Genomic DNA, 18311 nt, shown 5'->3' on the forward strand with positions numbered 1-18311 from the left:
AGTAAATTGGTTGGGATCCAGAGACCTTTTTAACATTTTTTCCAGAAATCCTGGCAGTTAAGTACTAAAATTTATGAGCTTGTAAAGATCAAGCTCTTTATTTAAGCAAAGCAATCTTTTATTTAAGCTGTATGATCTGCTATCCTGAGACTCAGAGCACATGTGCTGTGCTTTTGACTTCAGTGCACTAATTTATTTGTGAATCTGTAATCATACAAATGGAAGTACATGACCAATGTTTTAATTTTATGTGTAGTTTATATGGTTTGCTTTAGGAGTCATTTAAGTATTTAGGATTTGTCTTTTTGTTTTCAGTATATATGGAACAATTATTTATAACATTGCACAGAAATGAACTAGGCAATATATAGCAGTTCTTAAGGAAGTTCCTTCCTCCTCCTCCTCCTCCTCCTCCTCCTCCTCTTTCTTCTTCTTTTTTTTTATGCCAGGCAGGACTTTTTTCTTTCTCATTAGTCAAAGGTAATTAGGACTCTTCTACTAATGGGGAGTCTTGTGAGCACTGAGAATCTATATCTATACAAAGAGCATTTGAAGTTTTCTTAGATTCTTCCTTGGTCACTTGAAGAAGTATTTTACCTTCCAGTTTATTCATGTAGCACACAGGCATTCCTGGAAAAGTATTTTGATTTTTTTTTTTGGGTATTTGTTTACCTTTTCCTTAGAGTCTTTTTTCAGGGTTAATACTAATTATTTATAGAGGAGTGGAAGGAATTTTTGGATGGAGTATTAAGTAAATGATTGTAGACTAAATATTTGATTACATTTTGACCCCTCTCACAAGCTGATGAGAGATTAACTACCTCAAGAGTTTCCTGCACACTGTTTTCTGTAACCATGTTGCATCATATTGAATGCACCTTTCTTAGATTTATGTCTTTTTTTTTTTTTTTTTTTAGTATTAAAGGAGTAGTCAGATAGACTATATCCTTTGTCCTCTTGAGTACATGCAGTGGCCTTGGTAGGTTTTATAATGGAAAGCCTGAAGTGTTTATTCCTGAAAGTAGGAGCTTTTGGCTTCCTTACTGTTACTTTTAGAAAACAAGAATTGTGTGTGATTTACTGTCTTTTATTTTATCTTTCATTTTATTATCTTACATGTTACCTTTGTTTCTCTTAGACCTGTTCTGTTCTAGCAATAGACAGTTTTAATAAATTCTCAAGAGTTCTGCTGTGTAGAGCAAGTTCCTTTCTTGGTTCTTAATACAGGTGTTCTCTTTTACCCCTAGAACCAGTAGATAGAAACACATTTGTCTGTTTTTAGTAATGAGGAACAGGCTTTACCCTGGAATACTGTGCTTTAAAAAATATGAATGTGTCTGAGAACTGCTGAGTAAACTCTTTATATTTTATTCAGTTTTAGAACTAAATAGAGAATTAAAATAATGAAAATGTTATAATAGGATGTGTTAGAGGAACAATCACATAGCATTAATGAGTTTTAAAGATTGATTTACTTAGAAAATGGTGCTTGGACTTAGATGCAAGACAGCAATGAAGTGCTCTGCTACAGAGTCTGCTGAAGGCCTCCTTAGTAGCTGCTTAGATTGGCTGCCACAATCCATTGGCTTAGAATGAAATTTACCTCACCAGTCTTTTTTTTTTAATTGAAAAAATTTTGTTCGTACCATGTATTTTGATCACACTTCCTCCCCTCCCCTAACTTCTCCTAGGTTCTCCCCACCTTCGTATCCACCCAACTTTATGTTCCTTGTTTCTTTAAAAACAAAACCAAAATAAAATTCAGAAGCAAGAAAACATACAACAACAACACTAACAGCAAAAATCTCTACAAAAATGGAAATAGAAAAAAGCAAACATGCCTAAATAGAGCATAAGGAAACAAAAAGTTGCCAGATGGTGGTGGCACAGGCCTTTGATTGCAGCACTCCAGAGGTAGAGCAGGCAAATCTCTGGGTTCAAGGCCAGCTTGGTCTAAAGAGTGGGTTCCAGAACAGTGAAGGTTACATAAAAGCCAAGACAAAACAAAACAAAACCACCAAACCTCTACCAAAATACTGTTGATTATGTTTTGTGTTGGCCAGCGACTCCTGAGCCTGGGTCTTGTTCTGAAGCCTATTGACAATCCATTGGAGAGAACTGAGTTTTTCTTTGCTAGTGGGTATCAACTACAGATAGCTTCTTGTGTAGAGCCTGTGTCTACTTCAGCCTCTCAGTGCTGCGACTGTCTAGCTTGAACCTGTTGAGGGCCTGTGCGCTGCTGCATTATCTGTGGGTTCATGTGCCTCACTTTACCAGTCTTTTTAAGGGTCTTTGGGTTTTTGTTTTTTCCATATTCGAAATGAATTGTGCAGTTTTCCTTGGTAGGAAAACTGTTCATACAATGTAAATGTTTTATGCTATTGTTTAGTGACCTTTCAGCTTTGTTTTATTTATTCCAGATTCAAGTCTTATACATAGGAGGCAAATGCTCTACTACTGAAATAACCCTGATGGGTTTTGTGTTTTGTTTTGTTTTGTTTTGTTTTTGAAACAGGCTTTCCCTGTGCCCTGGCTAGAACGCACTATATTGACCAGGCTGTCATTGAACACAGAGGTCTGCCTGTTTCTGCCTCGCAAGTGCTGGGATTAAAGGCATGCACCACCACTGCCCTGCTTCCCTCTTTTATTTTTAATGAACAAAAAAATCATGTCAGGTGGTGGTGGCGGTGGCGGCGGTGGTAGTGGTGGTGGTGCCTGCCACAGATCCCAGCATTTGCGGGTGGGGGTGGGGTGGGGGGGTGGGATGGGGGATGGGGGTGGGAGTGGGGTGGGGGTGGGGGGGGCAGCGGGCGGGCAAAGGCATAGAGAGGCAGAGGCGGGTGGATCTGTGAGTTCAAGGCCAACATGGTCTACAGAGTGAGTTCCAGGACAGCCAGGACTACAAAGAGAAAACTTGTCTCAGAAAAAACAAAACAAAAAACCAAAATCCAAAATGTGTGTGTGTGTGTGTGTGTGTGTGATGTATGCATATGTAATGAGAAGACAACTTAGTAGTCTCTTCCCTCCATCCACTTTGATATAGGCTTCAGGGACTGAAGCAAAGATGCAGCAAAAGCCCTTACCTCGGCCGTTCTCAACTTTCCTAATGCTGCAATCCTTTAATATAGTTCCTATGTTGTGGTGACCGCCAACCATAAAATTATTTTTGTTGCTACTTCATAACTATAATTTTACTACTGTTATGAATTGTAGTGTAAGTATCTGATGAGCAGATGGTCTTAGATGACATCTGTGAAAGGATCATTCAACACCCTCTCAAAGAAAGGGTTGGCAAGCAACAGGTTAGAACCACTGCTTTACCTGCTGAGTGCTGAGACATCTTGCCAACTCTGCTGTATTAAAATATATATATCTTACTTTATAGTTTAGGGAAACAATGGTTTTTTTTATTTTTTATTTTTATTTGACTCTTCACAAAGTTCCCTGGAGGCTGTGCTATCCACCATTTATGTATAGAATTTGGGTCATGGAGAAGCTTCCTTGAGAAGGATCTCTCTTAGAGGTGGCTTGAAGCTGAGATTTGCACCTACTAGTGCATTGGGTTCCTAGTGAGTTTTTTGGTTTTTTTTTTTAAAGCATGCTATGTTCTGAAGGTTTTTTTTTTTCTTTTAAGAGAGTTAGTAGTTTAATCTTCTTTTCTAAAAATTGTTTTAAAACATCCATAGATTTTTTTTTTTACTCTTGTAACCATTTTTAATTATACAATTCAGACTGGACATGGCAGTGTACACCTTTAATTTTAGTACTTGTTAGGAGGATCAGGAGTTGATCTTTAGATATATAAGAAGTATAGGGCAAATATCTGCAGCATGAGGCCCACCTTAGAAAAACCGAATATAACTAAACCCATAAATAGATAGCGATCAAGTGTGCAGTTTAGCAACTTCATGTATATTATAATAGAACCATCAGAACTCTGTCCTCTAGAACTTTCTCATTATTTATAAAATCACTTTTATTGTAAGTAATTTAACCTTTCTGTATTATATGCCTTTATATTTCTGATGTGATTGAGTTCCTACATATAAAGCCACATAAGCAGTGCTGGTATGTGACAGTAATTCAGTATGTCACAGCTACATCCTACCAAGGAGACAGTGAAATAGACTCAGAGAGATGGCAAGGAGGTAATGGCAAGCAGTACTACAGGAAATGAGGAAGGACTTCCCTGCCAGTTGTGTTTGGTCCTTTTTGTTTCCTGTATATTTAAAAAAAAAAAAAATTGGGGGGTAAACTGAAAAAAATTGCAAACTTAAATTTAGAAAGGATTTGAAAGAACATTGTTAGTACAAAAATCTCTAACAAATATTTTAATTTTGTTTTATAGGATTTGAACTTTTCGAAGAGCTGCCAACACCCAAGTTCAGCTTTGGAGGTAGATCTGGAAACACTGTAGCAGCTTTGGTTTTTCAAAAAAGGGAGACTTCCTTGGACAAAATCAGTTAGTTTTCTAGAAGAAACTGCAAAGTAAACCTAATATAGAAGAAGCAAGTGCAAATAGTGCTTAGTAAGTACCCAGGCTTAGTAAGTGCAAATAGTGCTTAGTAAGTACCCAGGCTGTACAGACTGAATATGAATAATGGGTTGACAGGAAGCCACAAGCATTGAAATCAATATTTAGATATCAACTAAAAATAATTTAAGATTTTCCTTTGTATTTGAAATATATTTTTATTGTGATTTATGACAGTTTTCTGTAGCTATTAATCAGTTGAAAATTTTAAAGCAGTAAATGAGTTTATAGAAAGCATCTGTTTTTGTTTTTTGTGCTTTGATACAGTTGAATATGGCTATTTATGAAGACTTAACCAAACTGTTTCAAGGCCAGAATAGTTAAACCTTTTTCATGTGTTAATAGACTATGATGTATGATAAACAGTGCCATTTTGGTTTTATAGCTGGGAGAGCTCTGTGATTGTCATGAGTATTAAGCAAAATCAGAGAAATTGATTAAATACATTTATTTATTTAATTAGAGATAATGTCTCACTATGAGCCCCGTTTGGCCTAGAATTCACAGAGATCTACCTGCCTCTACTTCCTCAGTGCTGAGACTAAAGATATATAAAATAGTATATGTATATACATATTATTATGTATATAAAATAATATACTTTTATGTATATGCATTAATTTATGTATAGGAGAGCTGCAGCTGAGAGAGAAGATACTTTTGCAAGGTCAAATAGTACCAGATGGAGCCAAGATTGGGACTGTCTGACTCTAGAACCCTTCTAACAATCTACCTTCCAGGTGCCAAATCTCTGTTTTGTAGCACCTGTGAGTCAGGGCTACATATACAGTTCAGGTGGCCCTTAACCTCTAGCTCTGTAACCCTTTGTCACTGTTGATCACTAAACTAACTGGCTAGTCTACTCTGGACTTTGAAAACACCTGAGTCTTATGACATCCGTTATTACTCCTTATCATCTATTTGCTTTGAAAGACTTTGCTTTAGCAGGAACTGAATTTTAAGTAAGGCTTGACACATTGTGATTTTAGCACTCAGAAGGCTGAAGGAGGAAGAGGAGCTGTGGTGTGGTATAGGGTGGAAAGCTGGGGAAATTGCCATATAAACATGCAGACAGAGTTCAGATCCCTAGGACCTATGTAAAACGCTGTGTGTAGCATTATGCATTTAGAGTCTTAGTGCTCATGAGGCCGAGACAGAGGGGTTCCCTGAAGCTTGATGGGCAGGCAGTCTAGTTGTGACTCAATTGGCTCCGGGTTCACTCTGGGATCCTGTTTCAAAAAATAAAGTTGAAAGCAATTGAGAAAGATAACCTGAAGATCTCTGGCTTCAACACACACACACACACACACACATCCATGCACATTGTGCACACATGTGAGCATGCACACACAGAAGAAGAGTGAAACTGAATTTTTTCACTCATCTTTCTGTGGAAGGAGGTTGCCAGCTTTATGAACTTTCAGGCATATAGAGGCAAAGGCTCTCTCTGGGAGCTTATTTGGGGATTGCTTATATATTACATTGAAAAGATAAATTGTATCTTATATAAATATCTAATATTTAGTAAAACTGTATTTGGGACAGTATTTTAGTATTGGAATCTTAAGGTTTTCGTTTTTGTTTTTTGTTTTTTAATTATATAACTTTTGGGGAAATGGAGAGATGGCTCAGCAGTCAAGAACATTTGCTGCTCCTGTAAGAATGTGATGAATGTGGTTAGCATCATCTGTCACTTTATTTTGTGGGGGTCCAATACCCTTTCTTCTGGTCTTTTTGATACCAGACAGGCATGTAGTACACAGACAAACGTGTAAGAAAAACACCTGCATACATAAAGATAAATTGTTAGAAGTTGTATGACTTTTGATGATTTTCAACTTTTTGGGCCTATTGGTTTTCAAAATAAACTTTTTTTAATGGTAAATACTTTTCTAGTAGTAAACCTAGTCTAGCATATATACAGTTTTCTGTTATGAGGAATAGAGGAAGACAGATTTAGATCATCGTGACCATTAAGGCTACCACTTGTCTTTTGATCTGAAGATAATTACATGGACTTTGAGCAAAAATAATGAACTTGGAATAGCTTTTATTTTAACAGGCAAAAAATGAGAAATTACTTTAAAATATATACAATTTAAGCTTTTCAGAAAATTTTGCTTTATGGGACACGGGATCTTTTTAGAGTGTATGAACATACACATGCCAGTGCATAGGTACACACAGGGAGACCAAAGGAAGACTTCTAGTATTTTTGGTTGTTTCTTGAGACAGGATCTCTCTGCTTAGTCCTGGCTGTCTTGTAACTCACTATGTAGATACAGAGATTCGAACCCAGAGATCTGCCTGCCTCTGCCTCCCTGATCAGGTGCTGGGTGGGATACAGACCTGCAGCACCACACCCAGCTCAAATAAGGTAAGTACTCTTAGACTGGGTAAGTTTCAAGTGTGACTAAGCACCAACCCAACAAATCACTTTCTGTATGAGCCAGCTTGTAATTCTCATTTAGCTTGGGATATGTCTGTTGAAGTTGATTCCGACCCTCCTATATGGGACATGTTTGTTCATTTTGCAAAGGTAGAGGTTTTTCCTGAATCCATTGTTGATAAGGTTTAAAAAACAAAAAACAAAAACAAAAACAAAAAATCTGATAATTTCTTCTCAGCATTCTAATCTTTCTAGAAGCCAGCTATTTAAGGATTGAAATCAGAAAAATAGATGGTCTGAAAATGCTAACAAGAAATTAGTATTTTCAAATAATACCAAACAGCTAAAATCCTGGTTATTAAATATCCCTAAGTTAATGAAATAAGCTATAAATACTTTAAGGCTTAATATTATTAACTCTTAAAATATGTGAACACATGAATGAAATGATGCAGTTACTAAAAAGGAACAGCACATGATGTAATGATGACTGTGCTCTGGAGCTGAGAAACTGGAATTGTAATTTATTTTAATCAAAAGTTGTTTTGAGGAAACTTGTTTGAAATGCAAACGAGGACTGAGGCTTTTCTTGGTGATGCTGCTAGAGCACAACAGGTGGTGTCTGTGTCTGTGGGAAGCTCAGGTCTATAGGGAGCCTGCAGAGCCTGGAATTATAGGAGTTTACCATTACACCCATGCAATTTCATTTTATCAATTTTGTGTGTGTGTGTGTGTATTAATGTGTCAGACTTTTTCTCTGTCTACTAGCCCACATTGAAAATAAGGACAAATATGAATAGTCAGTTTGTCTCTAGGGGAGAGACCTTTGACTTCCTGGTTTTGCATCTGTGAACTAGCATCTACCTGCTGCAGAAACTGCTCAGCTTTCAGGGTAAGAGACCAAGTGTCTTGTGTTGCACAGTAGTAACCACTCCAGCTAATTGTAAGGGATATGGATGGCCTCTGAAAGGAGTCTTGTCCAGTATATTTTGCTGGAAGAAGACTGCTACAACGTAGAGCTTGATGGTGGGAAATAAGGAACATAGAAAACTTAAAGACATACTAGGGGAAAAATTAGAAAATCCTTATCATTTCTTTTGGTTAGGCAGAAAACAGAGATATTCTTACATGAAGGGAGAATTCAGGAGCATGTCTTATTAACAGTTAATGGAAGAAAATTAATGCTAATTTATTCTTCATACACACCATACAATTTGTTAGAAAGTAAAGGAATAGTTTGACATTCTTTGGTCAATTGATGGATTCCTATGTTAGGGCCATAGAAATGAAACTCAACATTAAGCAGACAAATACCCAAACCCACAGGCTACATAAATGCTGAATAAAACCAGCTCTACAATGGAAGTCTGAAAAGCACTGGGTACCAAGCCTAATGAATGATTGAATATGACCTTAGCACAATCCCTGGAGTGTTGTTGACAGATCATTCATTTCCAGCTTACATGTCAAGATGGGCTCCAGTAACCAGGAGAGAAAGAGTGCTTGAGTGGGTACTTACCAAGTTTCTAAAATCTTTATAACACAGTGAGTTAGACTAATCATTAAAAAGACTTCTCTAGTAGAATTTCAAGCTAACTGTATGGACTTGTAGCTTAGGTCCAGGGAAGCCAAATTAAAAAGATAGGAATAATTCCTAGGATATGAATGTATCAGTATTCTGCTTTTGTGCAGTAGGACTTCAAAAACAGGGATGTATGAGCTGGTGGAGTGAACTTTTGTCATGCTGATACTGTAGTTAGAAAGACTGGCAACTCAGTGATCCATTGTATCTTAAAGTGTTTGTAAATTACTGCCTGGCTTTCTGGAGCAAGCCATAACTCTGCCCGCCTGCGTCCCTCCTCCACAATCTACACTTTTGATTTTTTTTAGAGGAAACTTATTTTCTTGTTTTCCTGAAGAAATGGCACATTTCAAAAAACAACTATTTGTGTGTCTTTCTAAGAATATGCCATTTAGGGGAGGGGAGCCCACGTAGGTCACGAGAGGGGATGTTCAGTCCCCTGGGACTGGAGTTGCAGAAAGTTGTGAGCTTGGAACAAATCTCTGGAAGAGCTGCACGTGCTCTTAGCTGCTGAGCCACTCCTCCAGCCCCTGTGTTGTATGTTACATGTTATTACTGTATCAGTAAATGATAAATATTTTAGTGATTGATCTTTATTTTGGATGGTATCTGAAAACTCCTTTTTAAAAGTGAGGCTAATTTCTCCATTTCCCCAAAGCCATAGACATTGACACATAATTCAGCAATTATATGTCCTAGATAGTACCAGGATAGCTTAGAAAGAAATATGTAATACTCCAGTTGACTTAGGGGTCTTCCCTGGTGCATTGTGGATGAAGTAGTTTGTTGTCAGGGACAGTAACACAGTAGAAATGTGGCTGGTCTCTGCTGTTTCCCTTCTTGATATTTTAGAAAGGAAAGACTTATGAGGAAGAGGCTAAATGTAGATGAGTGTGGGTGCTTCAAGATCGGATTTGCTTCCTAACCCTCTTGCTAATATGAAAATGTCAGGCCTTTGTTCCCATCTAATTTTAGTATATCCTGACTAAAAAAAATATATTAGGATGATTTCCAATCATGGAACTTGGAGAGGCGGGGCACAGGGAGGGAGAGTGGAGGAAAGAGCAGTTTATATTGCATGTCTGCCTACCTTCTGCGACAGCAGCTAGTCCTTGTTCTGTTCATTTGCTGAGGAAATCAATTTAGATGCACTGAAGCAAGAATTTCCTTCTGTGTCTGCTATAGAAGCCTCACTGGAGTTTGAATGGGGGAAATTATAAAATGATATTTAATAGACTTGTATGAATTAGAGAGTCATGTACAAATCATGTAGGAAGCTTTAGTAGGAATCTAGAGTTGTGAAGGATAACTCACATCTTGTGTGATTTACAAATGAAACATCTGAGGGTTTCAGTAAGCCTACTTTTATGCTGTTAAGTGAGTGATAGTAATATTCATTATTGTTGAGAAGAGTAGAATAAAACACAGTTTTAATGTGTTTATCAGCTCGCAGACCACAGCAGGCTTAGAAGGAAAGCTCTTGATTCTATGGAAGTCAAATAATTGATAATTATTGGGTCAAATAATTGATAATATAATTTGCTCAGGAAGTAAAATAAAGTCCCATCTAGACTTATAGTTGTGCCAGTTATTATGGTTATTGCTTATTTTAGATGTAATTAACTAGATTAAACCAAAAGACCAAACTCCAGGTGTCTTACCTCACTTTGAAGTAAGCTGTCTTTCCAAAGGTTTGGTCATTTAGTGAGGCACCCATGGGATTCTCTTTTGTAAAGATGCTACACAAACAGAAGAGGTCATTTTGCTAATTCTGTTTGATTAGGTTATTTTTGAAATTGAAATTTAGTTGGCTCATCTTGGTTCTTTTTATTGAATAATTGCAGATTGTTTAAATGGACTTATTGGTAGAATTCTTATCTGGCATGTTTAAGGTCCTGGATTATTTTTGGTACATGCACATACATGTATGTGTATATACATGTTGGTGTGGATGTGCTGTGGCAATTGTGTGGAGGTCAGGATAACTTTCAGGAGTCAGTTCTATTTCAAGCACCATGTGGGCCCGGAGATCAAACTCAGCTTATCAGAGTTGATATCAGGAACCTTTTTTACACTGAATCAAAGTTCCTTCCTACCCATGTAGCTCAGATTCCATAATACTATAAACTGGGCGGCATAAAACGCCAGGCATTTTTTTTTTCTTGGAGTTCTGGAAGCTGGAATTACAAGACCAAAGTGTTGGTAGGGTATCATGATCACTATTGTTTTTTATGTTCGTTCGTTTGTTCGTTTGTTCGTTTGTTTATTTATTACATATGTGATGAAGTCAGAAAGAACTTGTAAACTTGGTTCTTTCCTTCTACCATGTGGGTCCCCAAGATTGGATTCAGATTCAGGCTTGGTAGCAGGCACCTTTGCTCGCTGTCCATCACATGCCTGTCCCCAAGTGTGTTTTGTTTTGTAGTCTTGTTCTTTAGCTTTTAGGTGGCTGCCATTTGTGTGTTTACATGATCTCTGTGTGTGCTGGGGAAAGGAAGGCAAAAGAGAACACACAGAGACTCTCAGGAGCCTCTATGTGAGGGCACTGATCCTGTGATCCTAACTCTGATTATTTCATAAAGGCCTCATCTACAAATACTATTGCATTGGGGCTTAGGGCTTTAATGTATGGGGGAGGATCCAGAAAAATATCCCTGAAAATTGAGATTTAATGAACAAAACCCCCCAAAATAGGTTTCTAATATATATGAGGATATTACACACTCATTTGCTAAGTGTCAGCTGTTGGGTAATTTGATGGCTCTTTAACTAAGGTATCTGTATATTAAAAAGGTATATATGTACTTGTAATAAAATATTTGAAGTAAATGAGTATTTTTTAATCTGAAAAAAAAAAAACTTGTGTCTGGTGACCGATTGTTTCTGATATGTGTTTGATTATTCAGTTTGTATTCATTTGGCCATAGAGATGACTTAACCAGTAAATCAAGAATTTACATCTTTTGTTTAGTCTGTTTCTATCTTACTTGTAGAAAGATAAGATTAAATGAACATAAGGTGAAATGAACAATCATGATACTCTACGGAATCTTCCTCTGATTCTTCTGTGCCTCCAATGCATGCAACAGAAAACTCCCAGATGACCCACTTTGTTACTCTAAGGCTTTGAGATGCTTCTCTTGTGCACCGCAGAAACTGCATGAGTCTAATCCGTGGGTCTGTGCTTTTGTTCCCTTGCCTTGGCAGCCTGTAACTGCCTATCCTGCTGATGAAAAAGGGTTTCTTTTTTGTTCTGTTTTGCCTTTTTGTTTTGGTGGTGCTGTGGCATAAACCCTAGGACCGTGTGCATGTGAGGCAAGCACTCTGTTACTGAGCCCCATCTCAGCTCAGAAACTGAACTTTGTTAAAAGACATTAGCAAATGACCTATCAGAATACTTGTTAAGACTGCTTTACTTTCTATCTTTGAAGCAGGTTTATTGATGGAGAGAGAATCAGGTGTTGACCCATACCCAACAGGGCTATGAATATTGCAAAGATACATAGCAGGTACCTTAGTGCCAGATAAATACTTTCCTTCATGAACCCTCCTCTCCATTGGAGCTAATAGGTGAATTAATTGTTCAAGCTAATATATTCAGTTCTATTGAAAGGCATTTGTATTGTAGGAGTGATTAAACTAGTGTTGTGGAGTAAAAGACAGCATCTGAAACAGGTGGGCCTTTCAAAACATCTTTAAAAATCACACTCCATAGTGCCTTCCTCAGTCTAACTCAGACTGGTGCTGAAGCACCTTTTTACTTCAGTAAAGGAATGAAGAATGGATGCCAGGACACTGGAGTTTTAGATGATTTCCTGTGTTTCAGAGTGCATGGAAGAACACCTTTCAGATTGAGAGCATAATCTTTTAAGTAGTAATAAATGGTAAGAAATGTAGATGTGGTGGTAAAAATGTTATGATGTATTTGAATTGAAAACAAATGTGCATGATTACTATGCACTTTTCATTAGATCTGAGCCAAGGCCTGGTTCCAAGATATATCAAATAGGGACACAAGATCAAGGAGCAGTGACTCAGTAGCCCTGGGTCTAATGAGAATAGAGTTGGACTTGAATTTTACTGGTTAGTTAAGAAGTAGTAGACTGGCATGTTAAGTATAACATAGTTATAATTTGTATCATCCAGGCTTGATTTCTTTGAGTCACATTTCTTTTCCTACTGTAGTTAACTGCCATTTATATTGTTTGATGATGAGTAATAGTTTATCCAATTTGTTCTGAGTTTATACTAGAGTTGACAATAGAGTGTATGTAAGTGTAGTGAACCACTTGTTTATGCTAGTCTAGAAAAGCTGTCTTCAGCCTTCTCATTGATGGTTAAGTGAGTGAATATCTTCAGAGTGCCTAGCATGATTGTCGAACTGTTAGACCCCAGCCTTGATGCTTTTACTCCTTGATCCCAGGAAATTTCAGATCCTTTTAGTCATTCCTCTCTTGGCCCCCCAGAGTCTTACTATGTAGTTCTGACTACTTAGAATTCACTAGGTAGATTAGACTGGCCTCAAGCTCAACAGAGAGCCTCTGCCTTCCTAGTTCTGGGATTACAGGCCTGTGCAGTAAATTGTAGTTTTTGTTGCTTTTGAACCTTTATTTTATTTATTTCCTGGGCTTCACTGTAGTCCTGTCAGTATCATTCTTTATGTAGTGGAATTATAGGTAATTGCTACCATGCCTAAAAGTATTTGTTCCATTTTAAAGAAATTTTAGAACAAACTGATCAAGATGGTTTAACAAAGCAATGATTGACTAACTTAGCTTTTAGCAAGTTTTGAGAATTTTTATTCTTTTGTCCCTCACTTATAAATTAATTCTTTAAAATAGGAAGCTTACTTCTCATTCATATCAGGTATTCCCCGACTCCTGATACTGGGGATTGATCCTAGGACTTCATGTATGCTGGTCAAGCACCTACCTCTGAAGCTAATGCCCTCCTGATAGCTTTAGCTATCCCTTTATGCTTCAGGTATGGTTGTACTATAGCTGCAGGAGAATTCATACAAAACTGGGAGGGAAGAAAAACAAAGAACCAGGCATGAATTGAAATAAAATACCTCAGCTTTTGGGTACAACCTATTGACAAGCTGCTGAAGAGAGTGAAGAGGCTCACAAGCTTGCAAGCCCGGCCAGCGCTCCAGCTCCTGGTAGACCCAGAGACAATATTTCCCCCTTGATATTTGTAAAGCCAAAGAATTCAGGATTTGGATTGTACATTTAAGCTCTGTGGAATCAACTAATGAAAGGAAAATGCCCTTTGTGGGGGGAAATAGGAAGGATCACAGTAGTTTTTAGCATATCAGTAAGGGTGAATTAAAATTAAGTTTGCTTTGAGGCAGTGACTTATATGGCAGATACTCAACAGAGAAAAATAGTTTGGGTTTGTAGTACAAATACTCAGTGAATTTTTAAGAGTCAGAAAAGGCTTGAAGTTGTTTTTTGTTGTTGTTTTTTGTTTGTTCACTTGAAATCAGAATGTGAGTATAGTTCAGGAGTACAGTTGAAATGTTTTCTAAATTAAGCATAGGGCAACATGAACTGAGCCTTGTTGTTAGGTATGTTTTAGGTGTAGTAACAGGTAAGCTGTTTAGATGGCTAGTTGTGTGTAGTGACACTAACATCTACTTTAGTTGTCATCATCACAAATACCAGAGGTATGCTTTTGATAATTATTTTTTAACAATTATTTACTTCCATGTGTATGGCTATTTTGCCTATATGTGTGTGTGCTGTACTGCATGTGTGCTTGGTGCTTGTAGAGGCCAGAAGAGGGCATCTTAGCTGCTAGAGTTGGAGTTAATCGGTTAGTGTTGGGTATTGAGCCCAGGTCCTTTGCAATAACAATAAGTGCTCTAAACTGCTGAGTAATCTCTCCACCACCCCAGGTTTTGTTTTTTGAAGTTTAGTATTAGAATAGTAAGATTGGTTTAGTCAGTTTTCTAGTAACTGAATGCCTTTATTACACTTTTTTTCTTTTTCTTTACTGTGAATAAGCTTTAATGCCTGCTTTCCATCCCCGTGCTTTCCTATAGCTCATAATAATAATAGTCATTAGGACCTTTAAAAAGAAAGTTACTACCAAATTGTTTGAGCTTTCAACTCTCCCTCTGTTCTTGCCTTACCCAGAGGTCTTCCATCTGATGAGTTGCAAGCGTGACATTTGCTGTGTTTTCAGCACCTGCCAACTTGGAAATCGGGGTTTGTGCTCAGGACATAGGCTTACAACCCACACTTTGTGGTACACAATGCCGTCCCAGCTGGCACGCTTTCATACCTCAATGGTGCTAGACGTTCGGTTACAAAGCGGCGCTGCTTCTCATGTGCAGATTTCCTCTCTAAGCTGCTTTCAACTCTTATTCTATATCAAAGGAGTGAGCTTGGCATCATTAATTCACTGTTGTGATTATTTTTCAATGGAAATAACTTGGTTTATTTTTTAATCAAAAAATACATTTTTTCCTTTAAGAATTCTCAAAATGCTTCTAAATGGGCCAAAATATCCTGTTTTAGATATCTAACATGTATATGTTAGATATCCTGTGTTTTATATATCTAATATGTATATGTTAGATATCCTTTGTTTTATATATCTAACATGTATATGTTAGATATCCTGTGTTTTATATATCTAACATGTATATGTTAGATATCCTGTGTTTTATATATCTAACATGTATGTTAGATATCCTGTGTTTTATATATCTAACATGTATATGTTAGATATCCTGTGTTTTATATATCTAACATCCTGTGTTTTATATATCTAACATGTACATGTTAGATATCTCGTGTTTTATATATCTAACATGTATATGTTAGAGCCCTAGATTTGAAACTCATTTTCATGGTCGATAAAAGCACAGGAAAGAACCAAAGGATTAATATGTTATAACATGTTTAATGGGTAGGGCTATTAGTTGTAATTCATTGTAGATGTGGGGAAAATTGCAGATTTTTCTTTTTTGAATAAGATCTATATATGAAAATTGCCCCATGATGGGCTCAGAGGTTTGGCCTCTAACCCTGGCCACAAAGTTTATATACTTTCCAAAGAAGTATATTTTATCAACTTGCTTTCAGAAGCCAATCTCTTTGATAATATTTCAGGTGGATTTGGTGACGTCTGTCTTTCCATAATCTATTATAAGCAATTTTAAAAGGTTTTGCTTGGAAAAAAAAGTCTTTTCAGATGTAGAAAGAACAGTGTGAAATGTGAGTGACTGGCTCTTAATACAACAGTGTGACAAAGAGGCGCAGTGGCTTTTAGAAGCTGAATGAAAGGGTTGGTCCACGAGCATCTGCAGACTGTTGGCCCAGTATAACAACACATCCAACATTTGCTCAGTTCCCTTTGTTAGTCTAAATGAATTCCTATAGTTATTCTCTTATAATTTTAGTGGAGTGCTCTTAGACATAGGTACAGATAGATGTGAAACCGACCATTTACTTGCACCGACTCATACCTCAAAGCTTAACTCTTTGTTTTTTGAGCATCACATCGATCTGGTTCTAAAGGCATAGAAATAAAACATGCACTAACTGCTTCAGACACTCCTTAGCGAATATCAGAAGCATTTGTTGCCCTCCTCTCCACAGATGTGCTTAGGTGAACACTTCATTAGCTTGTTGATACAAGTTATAGTTGGTTACACCCTTTCTTAATAAAATACACCCTTATTGTCTCCTGTTGCTTAAGAGCTATAAGCTTAGAATTGGGGAGCTGTAACAGTGATACTCAGTGAAGGATACATGATGTATACCATACACACAAATAGCCTTCTATTTGCTAGACTTCCTTTTGGGGGAAAGCCAAAAGAATCAGTATCGCCTTATCCCTGTGTCTCATATTGGTCTTAGAGTAAGAGACTAAGTAATCCCTGCATTTTATATTTTCCGGGGTGTTGCATGGTTAATTAAGTTAGTATTTATTGAAGATAATGGCAGAATTACAGGTCATTTTTTAGATTTGTGGATTTATTTCTGAATTGGCCTGTGAATTTGTGTTTAGGTATCTGATTGTACTCTCTAAATCTGGTTCTGATTTGGTTGACCATTTAAGCATGAACAGAAAGTAGATAGTTGAGCTCCCCTCCCTCGTCCCAGCTGCTGCTTACCTAATCTTAAATGTAGTTGACTGAGTTTGCATTTGTTCTGAACTAAACAAAACTTTAATACAGCAACCTAACGGACAGGACTTTTTATAATAAAGAGCCATCACGTTTAGCTTTAAGAGACCAAGATGTGATGGCATTTATGGAAGACTGGCATAAGCCTTACCATGTGTGTCTTTTTAGTCTTGAAGATTTAGACTTAGACAACTCTGTTGGTTAGCCAGCTCCTTAAGCAGGAATTAAGTCCTGCTTAATGTAGTCCTAGGCAAGGTCAAGAAAGGCTAAGAACCAGAAAAACAGGCTGTTTAGGGCTGGAAACTGAGGTGTTCGAGCAGAGGAGCTCCCATAACCCCCATCTTTGGAATTTCATGAGACTAACATGGTTCTGAAAGCAACAAGAATAATGGTTGCAGTAATTGTTTCCAGGCATAGGACCCCTGGCATCTTGATTTTTTTTTTTAAGTTGACCTGATGAACTAGTAATTGCAGGGATAAACGGAATGTTTGCCAGCAGGAGTCACTCTAGGCCTCCCAATAAAAAAGTTCAGTGCATTAAACTCTATTCTTACAGTGCTTGGAGGCAAAGGTGGCAGTGCTGTGCTGTGATAAAGTAGCTTTTGGGAAATGACCTTAAGTGTATTATAGTAGCCTCTGCTTTTCCCATGTGCCTTTCTTCTTTTGACAGAACATGTGGTTCTTATTCCTTTAAAAAAATGACCCTTAACATGTTTCTTAAAAGGAGTAATAATGTATTATGGATATCAGCATCTTTGTAGTCTGTGTATTAGCACACTTGGCCTTGGCCTTCTTAGAGTGACTTGATCATGTTCACATCATCTCTCCGAGGTGAACAGATATCCTTTCTTCTGACGAGCATCTTAATCTTATGGTAGAACCTCTGGAATGAGCTGTAGTTAGTGCGAAATGTTAGCTCATGGTTTTCTGAAAAGAATAGATCCAGTGTGGTGACAAACTGAAATATTTCAGCAATAGCCATGAAATCTAATAGTTTCCCAAGTGCACACAGTCTCAAAAAGTTAATTGTTCCTTTATGTTTGATACTAGGATTGCAACATTGGATTAAAACCAATTAAATGTTCCTCGAAGCAACAGAAAAAGTTTCCTGATTTATGAATAGAACCATTCAAATGGTGCAGACACAATCCATGTAAAGTAATGAGGTGTTTTGTTTTTTTGGCAAAGGGGAACTCAAAACAGGCACAGGGACTTAAAAAAAAAAAAACCAGAACTCTTTAAAAAGATCTCTCTTTGGATAAGGTTAATAACATACATCAGCAGGAATGAGTGATGGGAAATCTAGGACTTCACAAGAAACATGGTCCCCTCCCCCAGGTGAGCTGCACAATGAAAATACTCTGCTTATTCTATCAGGATTACATTCCTACACTTAAGTCAACATCCTAAGTTACAGAACTAAACATGCCCTGCCTCTGCTTAGCAACCACAAATCCTTCCTTCCCCAGTTGCATGTATTTTGGATGTAGCATCTGAAGTACAAATTCTTCAAATTCGATTGCACCCAGAGTCAGGAACAGTGCTTTATTCTAAAGTGTGACCTCTCAGGCGCCCTCCCACCCTTTGCGGTCTTGTTCACCACAGATTGTTTTAAACTGCGAAGCAAAACCCGGAAGCTGGCCATCTGAAGCCCATGAGGCCTGAG

The 18311-nt window shown here is 37.5% G+C and overlaps 1 protein-coding gene across 8 annotated transcripts in view; it reads left to right on the forward strand.

Moving 5' to 3' along the window:
• Eef1akmt2 (EEF1A lysine methyltransferase 2) overlaps positions 1-18311 on the forward strand; it is a 71171-nt gene that overhangs the window by 16497 nt on the left and 36363 nt on the right. For 3 of the 8 annotated variants that reach the window (XM_052196790.1, XM_052196752.1, XM_052196783.1), the window contains one exon: positions 4349-4771. In XM_052196790.1, the coding sequence (XP_052052750.1) occupies positions 4349-4417 (69 nt within the window). In that variant the 3' untranslated portion in view covers positions 4418-4771. Of the gene's footprint in view, positions 1-2515; positions 2576-4348; positions 4772-5165; positions 5805-18311 lie in introns of those variants that run through there. The other 5 variants (XM_052196775.1, XM_052196770.1, XM_052196734.1 and 2 more) reach the window with 4 other exon arrangements.

The sequence above is a fragment of the Apodemus sylvaticus genome, chromosome 1, assembly GCF_947179515.1.
Source record: "Apodemus sylvaticus chromosome 1, mApoSyl1.1, whole genome shotgun sequence".
Classification (NCBI taxonomy): domain Eukaryota; kingdom Metazoa; phylum Chordata; class Mammalia; order Rodentia; family Muridae; genus Apodemus; species Apodemus sylvaticus.